At 32.5% G+C, this 14,369-nt stretch overlaps 2 protein-coding genes across 4 annotated transcripts in view; both read left to right on the top strand.

Moving 5' to 3' along the window:
- The window catches only part of LOC111378861 (eukaryotic translation initiation factor 4G-like), an 11,316-nt gene extending 8,674 nt beyond the window's left edge, over positions 1-2,642 (top strand). The window contains exons 8-9 of the mRNA XM_023002149.1: positions 1,620-1,900; positions 1,988-2,642. Of these exons, the coding sequence (XP_022857917.1) occupies positions 1,620-1,900; positions 1,988-2,318 (612 nt within the window). The 3' untranslated portion in view covers positions 2,319-2,642. The remainder of the gene's footprint in view (positions 1-1,619; positions 1,901-1,987) is intronic.
- A 7,377-nt stretch (positions 2,643-10,019) lies between these two features.
- On the top strand, positions 10,020-13,729 carry LOC111387006 (probable serine/threonine-protein kinase PBL19). 3 transcript variants are annotated; one of them, XM_023011525.1, is made up of 5 exons: positions 10,020-10,146; positions 10,583-11,003; positions 11,963-12,223; positions 12,389-12,511; positions 13,055-13,729. In XM_023011525.1, exons 2-5 carry the CDS (start codon positions 10,653-10,655, stop codon positions 13,598-13,600), a joined length of 1,281 nt encoding a protein of 426 aa, XP_022867293.1. In that variant the 5' UTR covers positions 10,020-10,146; positions 10,583-10,652; the 3' UTR covers positions 13,601-13,729. The 3 variants fall into 3 exon arrangements, with proteins under 3 accessions (XP_022867293.1, XP_022867308.1, XP_022867300.1); XM_023011532.1 differs by lacking the exon at positions 10,020-10,146 and adding an exon at positions 10,188-10,280; XM_023011540.1 differs by lacking the exon at positions 12,389-12,511.
- Positions 13,730-14,369: the final 640 nt, after the last annotated feature.

Below are 14,369 nucleotides of genomic sequence, written 5' to 3'. Positions count from 1 at the left end.
GAAATATTACCTTAGAACTGCTAAAGTGGGACTTATGCCTGTATTCAGTATTGTCATTAAGAGTTAATGACATATCTTTGCAAGCCTGCTTAGGTATTTCCTTCAACTGCTGAAGTTGGAATTATGCCCGTATTGTTGCCAAGAGTAGATAACAAATCTTTGTAAGGCCATTTATTGTTTATGGCGAGGATAGATTTTTTGGTGCTCTCACTTTATCTGTCATGGAAATGTGAGATTTGGTCTTCCAACCGTGCTGATTTCCACTTTTCGGTAGTATCCTTCTCGAATCCCCTTAGAATGGACGCCTTCTATTTCTGAAGCTGGATTGATTGGATTGACATTTCTGTGCTCACATATGTATTGCAGTTTTGCATATATATGGACGTCAAGATTGCAGAAGGCTTTTGATTTTAAGTTTTTGTAGTTAGGGTAATATGTTGTCAGGTTGCTTGCCTCTTGCTGAGATGCAAGGTGGAACAATATTGTTGAAATGTGGGAGCCTGGCAGGAGTGGTGATAAACAAAATGTTTTGGGGTTGTTTCTCATGTGAATCAGAGTATGAAAGTGGAATGAAATGATGTGCATATAATTGTCGAAATCTACTACCGACTAAATATAATCTGTTTCTTAATAAATTTATTTATTTTCGATCTGTTATCACCTGCTTTTAGTTGCCTTACACTTCCAAACTTCAACATCGGATAACTATTTTCCATTCAGAAATTTTTCGGGGATTTTTGTTTGGCTTCTTTCTCGTATGTGGCTCGACTGACCTGCTTGTATTCTCATGTTTTCATCGCAATTAACTTTTTGGGCTCTTTGGGTTACTGTATCTAATTGTATTTATCAACTTTACCATTTTCCCCGGTTTGGGGAGGGAGGTTTTTCTTTGGTTTTGGCTCTAAGTGGCTTGGTGCCTTGATCGACCTGGTTGAAATATTTGTGTTCATGGCAGTTAACTTTTTGAGGGATATTTTGTGTTGTTTTATTGAACTCTATTTGTTAATTTCATCATGTTCCCCTGTTCGGGGAGGTTTTCCTTTGATTTTGGCTTTCTATGAGATTTTGCCAAAGATTCTGGTCCTTTTGGATGCCAGGGAATTTTGCTCGAGATACTATTTGACAACATATAATTGTGAAAAAGCGGATACTTATTAATATGGAACTAAGCCAACAATTTTATTTTATTTTATTATTATTTTTACTTTGTGATCCCTTTAGATATTTAACATATTTTGCATCTTTGAGAGAGGTCCAAGATTAAAATTTTCTTTTTCCTTCAAGTTTATAAATATTCTCTTTCCAATGTTTTGATCCCAGTGATTCCATTTTTCCTGGGGTTGATACTTTTGGCAGTTTAGATAGGTTTTGATTATTAATTTCTACTGCTTGATTATACTTTCTTTCCCTTACAATGACATTTTGCATTTATTCCACTGAAAAAAATGCAACGAGAATAATATATTGCACTTTTCTTTTTATATATATTACATTTGGATTTGTACTGGGGTGCCACTGAACTGAATTAGCTGAAGGGAAGAAGTTTGAAAATTCTATTTGAGGCTTGTTTATTTTGATTGATTTAGTTACTTTAATACGGTCAACGCAGATCATATTAATTCTCTTGTTTTTCACAGTTCAGTTTTTATCATGGAACCTTTATTTATCAGGGGCCAATTTTTAAATTGAGTATCTGTATTTTCAGTGCAAAAGATGAGAATGAGGTTGGTTTGTGCATCAAGGAATTGAAAGTTCCTAGCTTTTATCCATTGATGATTTCCATCTGGATTACCGATTCATTTGAGAGGAAGGACATGGAGAGAGATCTCTTGACAAAGCTTCTAATTAATCTTGCAAACCCTCGAGATGGCATGTTAAGTCCAGATCAATTCATCAAAGGGTATGCTTTCTCCTGTTTGTGCTTAGTACATTCGTATTCATATTGACACTGTTTTTGACTCGTATCTGTTCATATTACTCTCAACAGGTTTGAATATGTTCTTACTGGGTTGGAAGATGCTGTCAGTGATGCCCCACGGGCAGCAGAGTTTCTTGGTCGTATCTTTGCACAAGTTATATTAGAAGACATCGTTTCATTCTCTGAAATTGGACGGTTGATATATGAAGGCGGGGAAGAGCAAGGTCATCTTGTCAAAATAGGGCTTGCAGCAGAAGTTCTTGATTCTATCTTGGAGACAATCAAAACCGAAAAAGGTGATTCTACATTGAGTGATATCCGTTCCAGCTCTAATCTAAAGCTCGAAAACTTCAGGCCTCCTGGTTCTAACAAATCATGGAGAATAGACAAGTTCCTTTAGAGGAAACTGATATTGTACCTGGTGAAGAAAGTTATCTCCAATTTTTTAGCTAACCGTTTCAAATTGACAGATAAAATTCTATTCTGGGCAGATGGGAATTTATGTAGAGGGCTACCTCAATTTTTACATTATTGACTGAAATCTCTTGAGGTTCGACCGACAACTGATTATTCTCTTCAAGTATCTCAGTCTTTACATCCTCACATTCCAGGATACTTGAATCATTCTTTCTTGTTTCTATATAATATAATCTTTAGTTAGGTTGCATTCAGTTAATTCTGGGATTTAGCGAGGTGTTTGAATTTCACAGTAACTTTGCTTGCTTCCTGTGAATTATTTCTTTGTACTTTTTTCACAACCCTAAATTCTGCTCAATCAACTTTTGCTGTGATTATCAGATTAATATCTAAAGTTGTATCTGTAAGTTGGATGATTGCTTAAAGAATAATAAGTCCTTGGGCAGCTTAGGTGGTCTAGAAACTCATAACTGTTCTAAAAGAGTCGAGGTATTGTTCCTTGTTTAACCTTCATTATTTTTAAAATATATTTCTCTCTTCTTTTTGCCCAAACATTTTTCATTAAAATAGTATTATACGTAAATTTGAAATTTTTCTTTATTTTTGAATCACATATTTTCCGTCCATCTAATATTTCAAATTGCATTTTTCTTTAAACATGGGCCTCAAATATCTTGGAGCTAAGTCTTAGCTGAAAAAGGATGATTGTAATTCGTACATGTTTGGCTACCTTACAAGTTTCCTTATAAGAAATGAAGTTTTTAAAATAAGTAATATTTTTAGGGGATAATTGTAGTCATGGTCTCAAATCTTTCAAAATTTTGTAGTTTTTAAAGATTTGGGATTATGGGTGCAATAAATGAAAGATGAAGGTAAAATTGCAAATATTTGAAAGATTTGGAAAAGCAACTGAGATCACCTCTTCGTTTAGCCGCTATTTAATAACCCTTATTTGAAATTTTTTTCTATATATTCATTTTCAGTTACACATTTATACAATAAAATATTATGTACGTAAATTTAAAAAAAATTTCTACTTTTTAACCCTACATTTTTCTAAAAATTACTGTTTAAAATATTATTTTTTCTCAAATAATGATCATCAAACAATGGCTTAATTGATTATAAAGTTGACAATAAATAAGGTTAAAAATCCAAATAATCATTGAACATTACACAATTTTTTCATTGGTTATTAATATTAAGAGTTTTTCGATGCCACCAAACTTATCAAATTCTTATTCCATTGATCATTAAATTTTAAAAGCTTTCGAAACGGTTACAAAAATTATCAAAATCGTTATCTCGTTGGTCATTAAACTTATCAAATGGTCATCAAACTTATCGAACAATTATCTCACCCATCACTCTCTAATTACCGTTAAAATTCAATGGACTAGTTGATGTGATAAACGAAAACCTGATATGGTACTCTATTGTCGTTAGCTGTCGATAAATCAGTTAAAAATGTGCTTATAAAAATGTGATTAACAAGAAAATTCAATAAAAAAGCAGTAGTAAATGAACATACAGTTAAACGAAAGAAAACAATTAGATATTGAAATTCAATCTCGTCTTTTTTAAGTGCTTTAATAGATGAAGCGTGTATTTGGCCGATTTGTGGTCAACAAATAATAATAATATGTCATGTCAATATTTTCATTTTCCTCGTTAGTGAGTCTATCGAATTTTCTAATAAAGAGTTATTTAGGCACCGTTTGGTACCCATTTTTATAAGAATGAGAATAAGAAATATAGTCGTACGGGACCACACGAGATATAGAAAGTCAAATATGGTGGGTTGATATGATTGATAACGGTTATATTTTTCATTTTTATGGTTAAAGAATGAAAATCAAATAGGGGCTTAATAATGAATGTGATAACAATTTAATAAATTGGGTAATAAATCGAAATGTTTTTAAAGTTATGATGCTCCTGACACACCCGAATAGGAGAAATAGTATAACACTTGTGTTTCCATGAAAAACACAGAGAACTTTATTGAGTTATTGTGTCAATTCAAGGATCCTATCATTTATAAGTTCGCTCTAAGTTTCACCTTCATTCAATTAATAATGGAATTATGATAGGAAAGTACTATGTGTACACAATGATGCACATACTGCATTACACTCTCCACATATAAAGTGAGGCCCCCATATAATAAATTATTCGTGGGCCCTCCCCCATATGATGGGAGAGTAATTCGTTGTGGACACATCGTGATATACACATAAAATTATCCATTATGACAATGGGAGATTTCAAAGGACATTCGTCATAAGATTCTATGTACTATGTTTTGATTAGACTGATATTCTATAATAATTTGCAAAGCACAATTATTTAGGTTCTGTTTGAACCAATTTTTATGAAATAAACTTTATAATAGTAATTTTCAAGAATATATTGTTAAAAAGTAGGAAAAAGTTTGAATTTCCATGTAAAATTAATTTTTAGGAAAAGTTTTTTATTTAAAAAAAATAGAAAAAAAATGAATTCTTAAAAAATAGACTCAAATAGGAACTTTAGAAATATTTTGGCGTGAGCCCACAGATTTTGGGCATTTCTTTTTCGGACGCGACGACATGTAGGTAGCTTTGGGAGTTTTAAGAAAATTATGCAAATCAAGGTTGGGAAACTCAATTTTCTTGGCATTTGTTAATTCAAAAAATGTCTATTATTATTATTTTTTTCATAAAAATACATTTTTGAATAGTGTATTGATGGAAAATGTACGGTTAAAAAATAAAAAAAAGTTTTGAATTTATGTGTAATATTATTTTATTGAAGAATATGTGGTTGAAATAATGTTAAATCACTATTTAAGAATGTATTTTTTTTTAAAAAAATGTGGCTCAAACAGGGCCATAGATATCAAGAATGATAAAGCTAAAAAATGCCAGCCTCTTTTTCATTGGGATTGGGCGCAATAGAAGGTGCTGTAAACGACGGATACTAGGTGCTTGCGTATCGACTCATGTAATGCTGTAGCAAGTAAACCTTTAAACATAGATGAGGGTGTTTGTAATATCTCTAAAATTTTGTATAACAGCTATGTCGAGCACCTTTTTTTAAAATGTCAAGTAGCCCGTAATCATGGTGTCATGCGCGTCTACTACTCGAACGACGATTATATAAATTGCATGTCATGTATGTATATTTGTAGATCTCTAAAAGATAAGTTGAAAAAAAAAAAAAAAAATCCTCCAACTAAGAAAGATAATATAGGTATGTAACATAATGATAATTAAGTTTAATTCTAGTCTCTTTCATCGAGTTTTTTTATCCAATCCAACCATCCTAAATTGGTCCAACTTACCAGCTGCTCGCCTGCTCCTGAAGCCATCGGCATTGACTTCTTACATATATTGCCAAAAAAGAAAAAAATCCAAAATTTTCGAGGATTTTCTTCTAGAAAATCACATTTCCCACGAGGTAAATTAAGAAGAATAATGCTAGTCTGCTTGGGTGAAACTACCAGGTTCACTACAGGCTCCTCACATTGAGGTGGGCCCCACCTCGATCCCATATGTAATAAAAAATTGCAAAAAATAGGGATAATCCACCCATTGTGAAGAGCCTGTGGAACACCTGTAATGTGTGTTGCCTGACAGTATAGCCTAATTCAATTAAAAATTGGAATAGGAATATGATTTTTTGTTCCACATACTTTTGACATACTATTATTATTCTTTTCCTGTTTTTATATAAAATTGAATAGATAAAAATTTGTTATTTTGATTCTTAATATTTCTTAAAATTAATTACAATATAAAAAGGTTGAGAATAGCGTTTAATTTTCACCTTGTCTTGTTTTATTTATGTACAATACATTTAAACAGATAAGTTTATTTTCAAAAAGGGAAAAGCCATTTGTACTCGGCGGTTTACACGCCAGGTTACTCGGGCCCGCCCGCCCCCTCACATGGGGGTCGGATCCCACGCATGGGTCCCGATGTGGGGCCTCGCCCCATGTGAGGGGCGAGGTGGGCCCGTGTAACCCGGCGGTACACATAACAAGATCCTTTCAAAAAATGAGGGGCGAGGTGGGCCCGCGTAACCCGGCGTGTAAACCACCGGGTACACATTGCAAGATCCTTTCAAAAAGCACAAGTTGAGGCGGAAAGGGACCGTACAAGTTGGAGGGATTTGTCACAAGTCTTTATTAACAAAAGAAAACAAATTCAATGAAAATGACTTTTTTTGGAACACATTTGCTTACTTCTGGGGTTGGACGTGGTCCCAAATAGTTTGATCTCGAAGTGAATCAATAATTTTTATAAAATTAGTACTATTAATTTCGTCGATAATTATGAAATGGAACCATACGGTTCTGATTTGGGTAGGTTCGATTTCATAACCAAAATTCCTAAGTCATTAATTCAAATTACAATACAAATTTCTATCACTAAAAGTTTTCAATGTCAAAAATCAAAATAATAAGCCTCATTCAATTCAATCGAATTTTTTTCATCTTTGTACAAAATATTGTGTAACAATTTCGCCAAATAAACATAATTATTTTGAAAAATAGTTGAATTAGAACTTGTTCTTGTTTCGTGGTTCCAAGTATTAGAATAGGAATTGAACCAATACCAACCGATTGCATTGTTTAAAATTTAAATATAACCAAATCGAATCGAACCGATTAGTTCAATTCATGTTTGGTTTGACTATCTAGTCCTCTTGGCACTCCCTACTTTTATAGAAATTTTCTAATTGTGTTTAAATAAACTAATTTTTTTTATTGCATGTTTGGCTAAGCTTTGAATAGCTAACATATTCTCGTTGGCTTATTTGCTATCGAAATTAGACAAGAAGCAGCTTAAAATTATTCTCTCTCATATTTTCAATCACACAATTTTTAATAAAATAATATTACATGTAAATCGAAAACTTTTCATTCTTTTACAACCATTCATTTAAAAAAAAAAATACTATTACCCTATTATAATCAAAATTAATGTGGTCAAATGGACGCTAAAAGTTTAAAAACATGCCATAAGTAATTTGTCAAATTTTTAACAAGTATACCTTTTTGAGGGCACATATTTCAGTCTTTTTGCTCTTTATAATACATTTATGTCAAATCTATCTTGGTTAAAACTAAGCTATTTTTTTTTTTTCCCTTCTATTTTATTTCCAATTTTTTTTTTTTTTTTTTGCAATAAAGTTTAGTAAAAAATTAANGAAATGTCACTTTTTTACGGCCACTAAAATGTCAAATTGCATGTGAAAAACATCATTATACCATATTTTTGTCAATAGATCATTATACATTTAGTCTTCCTTCCTCATTATCGCATTCCAAAATCTCTCGGACACACCAATACTATCACCCACCAACTAGAAAAATTTGAGTCGAATTGTGCTATAGCCTTACGTACTGTGCTTGTCCACTCAAATGACGTCACACACATACACATTATTATTTTTTATTATTATTTTTTGACCTCTTCAAACCACTCAATCATATGGTAAATGAATTAACATAAAATATATAATTCTATTAAAATATTATCATTTGTAAAAGGAATGAAGATCAAAATAATAGTTGGCACAAACAAAACTTTCCATTTATAAGGATATTATTCGGTATTCATGTTAGGCTGAGCACCTTATTAGGAGTTTCATTACTAGTCACAAATACCTATCGATTGAAAAAATTTATATGGAACACTTTAAACTAAAATTAGGGATGACAAATACCCTTCTCTATCTCGTCTCGTAGGGCTGTAAGCAAAGACTGCAAAATCGAAAAATCGAACCGAAATCGCATTTTAGAAACCGTCGGTTTGGTGTCACGTGGACCCGATCAACGAAATGGTTTTGACCCAAACCAAACCGGTCAAAATGATTTGGTTTAGGTTTTAGAATTTTAATTGAGGTTTAAAACCAAATCGGACCGGTGAAAAAATATATAAAAATAAAAAAATAAATTTTTTTGAAAATTCATCCAAATATGTAAAATTCAATAGTTTTGTCATTTGTGGGTATTTTTGTCAATTCCTAATTTTCTAATACAGATATATTATTATTAGTATTATCCAATAATCATAATATATATATATATATAATAATTTTAAGATTAACATAATCTATCAAAAATCTTTTTCCTCTTCATAATTTAGATGAACTCCAGTCGATACTCAACACAGTTTTGAACCTTTAGCACCACACACTTCTTTTTCAGATTTTTCACGCCTCTTCAAAGTCGAATTGAAGTCCATTATACCAAATCGGAGACAAAGAGATCCTAGATCTTAGGTGATAATATTTGTTACAAATAAAGTTTCAGAACAATAATTTTTTGGAGCAAATTAAGGTAAGAATTTGAAATTAAATGTGTTTCGTAACATCATACAAACGCAAACTTGTGAAATTGTTATGTTTAGATATTATAAACAATTGTTTTATTATTGTAGTTGGTTATTCTCTTTATTTAATCAATATCTTTTTTTCAGATACGATGATTACGAGATCTTGTTGGATATCATTATATTTTTTGGACCTTATATTTAGTTTAGTAGACTTATATTGCAACGTTATTGTATCGTCAACAAAAATGAAAAAAAAAATGTTTTAGTTTATTGTGATTTCACTTTGATTTAGTTAATATTTAAATTTATAGTAGATATATTTAGCCTCTGTTTGAGCCATATTTTTCATATCATCATAATGAAAAAATTGACATTGGAGAGGGGGTTGGGTCCCACACATGAAATAACAGGTCAATAAAGGCGGATGGACTTGTGGAATAACGATTCAAATTTTCATTTTTTTATTCCAAAAATTTGGTTCAAATAGGGGCTTAATTTGCTTTAGATTTATCACTAGTGAGATATAAATATATATTAAATTCAATGAATTAATGACATAAAAGTAGACGGGCAAAAAAATATTTGACGAAATCGACGGTTTAAAACCGGACCAAACCGTTAGGTTTAATTTTGAGTTTTTTTCAAACCGTTCAAAATGATTTGGTTTAGGTTTGGATTTTTCTCAAACCGTTTTAAACGATTTGGTTTGAAAATTTGTCAAAAATCGATAAAATCGGACCGCTTACATCCCTATCGTCTCGTCTCGTTTCGTTTAATCCTATCCGATATTATCCTATCTTGAATAAGGTAGGAATTTCCAGCCCCATATTGGATTTGTCTCGAATCTTGTTTTCTTACTTATTTGTGTTTTTAATGTCCACCAATGGGCTAAAACAACCCTGCCTGACAACATTGGCATCCCAAAATAAAATAATATTTAAGTTAATTAATGTTTGATTCATACTTACAGGTATTCAAATTACTTTTTAATAACATATTCTATAGAATTTTCAAGTGATAATTACTTATTCATTATTCACTTCTATCATTTATAAAGACGACCATTTATAAATGATCCTTAAACATAATTTTATTTTATTGTTTTCTATTTAAAAAAAGTTAGCCCCTGTTTGGTGGGAATTAAAATTATAATTTTGGTACAAGTTTTTGAAATATATGGTTGAAAAGTTATGAGATTCATGAAATACGTGATTAATATTGATTATTTGATTTTAATTTAAATTAAAATTTAATTTACGAAGTTTCATCTATACGTGACAAGGAAGAAGTGGATCCTCCGTACTCCCCAAAAAATCCACTCGATAGCAACCCAAAGAGACACAAGTCTATATAATACAATAGTTAAATACGACCAGACTCAAGTACACGTCGATAAATTTTCATACTATAAGAAGAAAACCAATAAACAAAGGATAGACAGTCCAAGCGGTTGTTGAATGGAAATCAGAAATACAAAATTTACAGGTACACGCATTTAATTTTCATCATCTCCTTTGTTTCTTGTCTCCTTATTCTGCGTTTCTTGCTTCAAAATATTTATCTGGGTTCAGTTTATTTTTTTGTTTGCTTTTCTATTTTCTCGCAGTTCTTCAATCTGGGTACAACTTCTTCTTCTTGAATTTTCAGTTTTACATGCTTGTTTGATCTGGGTTTTTTTTACTGATTTATATTTTTTAAACATTTGATTATTTTAATCTTCTGCTATTTTTTCACTAGTTCTTTTAATTTTCAAATATTGTTTTCACTTTATTTCATTTACAGCAATAAATTAAGCCTTACTGGTTCTTTTCATTTCATATTTAATGATTACTGTTATATTTCTTGTTCCTTTTCCTGGGTCTCTTTCAATTTATGTGAATTTGATTTTTCTTGATCTGATTTTTTCATATATGTTTAACAGGTGTTCAATGGAAGATTTAGAATTCAAAATTGAATCTTGAAATTGTTTTTTAATTTGGAGAAGAAAAAAAATGAAGTGTTTCTATTACTTCAAGGATAAGAGCAGAGTCAATGGACAAAGTTCAGCCCCAAATTTGAAATACCAAAGCAAATCCTATACATCAGAAGCTGAGAATGTGATCCAATCTTCATCTTCAGCTCCTTCGCCTCGCGGTTTATCTGAACTATATGAAGAAAAAGCTCAAAACTTGAGAGTTTTTAAGTTCTCTGAGCTTAAACAGGCCACTAGTAACTTCAATAGGTTACTTATGATTGGTGCAGGTGGTTTTGGATGTGTATATAAGGGAACGATAAAACCCGTTGACGAAAAGGGTGAACCTTTTGTGGTTGCCATAAAAAAACTCAACAGAGATGGCAATCAGGTATATAAAATTAGTCATACTTTGATGAAAACAAAAATGTTGTTTGATATGCTTGAAGTATTTTCCTTGATTTAGTATTTGATTAGATTACTTTTGTGGGCTAAAGAATAATGTATGTGCCTTGGGTTAGTCTTGTAGGATAAGTTACTTTTTTCTACTTATAAGTGAAAAAGTGACTTATTTTGATGGCAAAGTAAGGGATGCAAGTAACTTACTCATTCTGAACTTGATCTATAAAAAGATTACCTAGCCCCCGATTGTTTCCCATTTTTTTACCGTTATCCATCACATCAAGTCACCAAATTTGAATTTCTATCTCTTGTGTGGAGTCCATAAAAGCTATATTTTTCATTCTCATTTTTACAAAAATGGGAAACAAACGCCCCACTAGTCTACTTTTAAGTTAATTTTTAAGCTTAGTCAAATATGCTGTTTGCATTTCTGTTTTTCGTCCTAACTTTATCCTTATATTCACTTGCGCTTTTGATTGCAATTATTCTGGTCAACTGCTGGTGATCATGCAAAATTGCTATCGGATTCTGATTATGTAATTCCTTGTAGGATCAAACTTTTTATTTTTGGCTCAAGGAATTAACTTTCAGGTTCTAATTTGCAATTCTTATCTTGCATAAGTCACATGCTTGGCACATGTAGAAGCAAAAGATACTGTTACTTTCTATTACTTTCTTAGCCTCCATTGATCATCATATTAATCTTGTAATTGATGAAATTCATAAAAATTTGTATGGAACTAAAGATGGGCTAAAATCTTTGGAGGATGCATCTTAGATTTTATAAGATATAGCTAAAAATGACGAGTTTGGCTGAATGAGCTCAACATTGACTACCGGTTGAAACCTTTGCACCTGTATTGTGTTATTTCTAGCTTTGTCCAGATTTCCTCTTTACTTACTCTTGTAAGATGTATAATTGAAACACTAGTTTTTCCTGGTTTTTAGGGTCATAAAGAATGGGTAACCGAGGTGAAATTTCTTGGTGTTGTGGACCACCCAAATCTCGTTAAACTCATTGGATATTGTGCCGTGGATGGAGAGAGAGGTATCCAGCGGCTACTTGTATATGAATACATGCTAAACAAAAGTCTGGAAGATCATCTTTTCAATATGTCATTACCAACTCTTTCTTGGGATCAAAGATTGCAAATTGTGCTCGGAGCAGCTCAGGGATTGGCTTATCTTCACGAGGAGTCAGAAGTCCAGGTTTTATCTTCACCGTAGAATTCTGATTTTACTTTTTATTTGCTGCTTATTACACAAAAAGCTGCAATTATTCTTAGTTAATCCTTTGATCACAATGACACACTTTCTTAGAAAATTGATTACTGCTCATTCTTGAAACTTCCTGTTGTTTATACAATTGATTAGGTTATATATCGAGACTTCAAGTCATCAAATGTTCTATTAGATAAGGATTTCAAGGCAAAGCTTTCAGACTTCGGGCTCGCCAGGGAGGGTCCAGTTGATGGAAAAACTCACGTTTCTACAGGGGTAAATTCACCTTTGTCATAATGGAGTTTTGCTTCTTGTGTGATGGGTGTAAAACTTCATAACAAATATCTAATAAATATCTAGAGAAGTTCAACACAGATGTTAAAATGGTAGTTCTGATCTCATGCGGTTTTGAGCATTATTAGATACGAAGTTGATTGATTAATTTTGTTAATCGTGTTAGGGCGGTAGGGTGGGCACTGTCCGGTTCCAAAGAGAACCGAACCAAGAATTACTAGGGATCTTGTAAATTGAACTATTGGGTCCTACTTTAATTATGAAATTGAACTAGATCTGTACTATAACTAAATTTTTAAACGTTTTCATATTTCCAACGTCTATTTTCATTCTCCTAATGTTTGAAACAACACAGCAAATATGAACAAAAATACGGCGGATTAACTGTTCTGTATTGTATAGGAAATGGACAACAATTAACGTTTCCTAATCTTTCAAACGTCAGAATAAAGCTTTCCCATGATAAAATCTGATTTATGTACAAGTTTAGGAACTGATTGTGGCAGGCCTGTTTTCTGTGTTTAGGTCGTCGGAACATATGGATATGCCGCCCCAGATTATATTGAGACGGGACATCTTACTTCTAAGAGTGATGTTTGGAGTTTTGGCATTGTATTGTACGAAATCTTGACTGGTAGGCGATCCGTCGAAAGAGAGAGACCGAGATCAGAGCAGAAACTGTTGGATTGGGTGAAACAATACCCTGCTGACAGTCGGAAATTTGGCGTGATAATGGACTCGAGACTCGAAAATCAGTATTCGCTCAGCAAAGCTCGAGAAGTTGCTAAACTGGCCGATCGTTGTTTGGTAAAAAGTCCAAAGGACCGGCCGAAGATGAGCCAGGTGGTGGAAAGTTTAAAGCAAATAGTTCGGCTTCCAGCTGACGAATGCCCGCCTGCCAAAGATTTCGAGGGCATTGAAGATGAACCGAAAGAAGAAAAAGCCATTAAACAGACGGGAGTCTCGGAATCGGCCAAAAGACGAATGGAACATTTGGCTAAAATAAGTGAAAATGTAGATGGTGTAAATAGGAGAAGGTTTATGATCATGCAGGGGGCTAAAGTTATATAGATATGCATTTTTTTCCTTCTTGAAATATTCCCCAAATTTTAGGATTATGCTTTTTTTGCTTCCGTATATGTAGAAGTAGAACAGAGCAGATGAAAATATATATTTAAAAACTTGAGATTTCGACTTCAATTCTGGTTTTGTTAGTCTGATTTGTCCAAAACTGTTGAACCAAAGAACAAATGTATCTATTTATTTTGTCTTTCAACACGACTTTCCTTATCAATTTCCATTTTTAGCTAATCTTGAAGATAGGTGGACAAGTAATACCATTTGGAAAGAGAGAATGCATAATGCACGAGATAATTTTTTAATGCTAGACGTGATTATGCAAGAGAGAATGCATAATGCACGAGCAGTTCTACTCAATCGGCAAATAATACAGCTACGGGGCCATGTCCTAATGAGGCCAAATACTTAACCAATAGGATGTTAGTATAAGGAGATAGCTAGCAGACCTAGTGAGCTGCCCCTAGATTATCGCGCCTAGAGGATGAGAAGGTATTGATTGCTCTAAGATACTACTTGCGGACGTAGGTCGTGAAGCAGTTTTGGACGGGGAGTAGTGAACTCTGATGGATCACTTATTGATGAAGATTTAGTTATAAGCACAAAACAAACATGTCATTATGGTTGAAGTGAAAATCGAAGCCCTGAAGGGTTTACCGTGGTGAATTAGCATTAGATAGTCTAATAGGATTGATGTTAGAGAATATTATTCTTACAATTTTATTTTTTTTTATTACAATAATGATAAATTGATGATGTGGAT

Source organism: Olea europaea, chromosome 3 (assembly GCF_002742605.1).
Source record: "Olea europaea var. sylvestris chromosome 3, O_europaea_v1, whole genome shotgun sequence".
NCBI classification, from domain to species: Eukaryota; Viridiplantae; Streptophyta; class Magnoliopsida; order Lamiales; family Oleaceae; genus Olea; species Olea europaea.
The sequence above is the reverse complement of the archived record's forward strand: the minus strand, read 5'-3'. Positions and strand labels throughout refer to the sequence as shown.

Coding starts and splice junctions, on each gene's coding strand:
- LOC111387006 (XM_023011525.1), top strand. CDS start 10,653: ATGAAGTGTTTCTATTACTTCAAGGATAAGAGCAGAGTCAATGGACAA. Junction 12,224..12,388: donor ACGAGGAGTCAGAAGTCCAG/GTTTTATCTTCA, acceptor ACAATTGATTAG/GTTATATATCGAGACTTCAA. Junction 12,512..13,054: donor AAACTCACGTTTCTACAGGG/GTAAATTCACCT, acceptor TTCTGTGTTTAG/GTCGTCGGAACATATGGATA.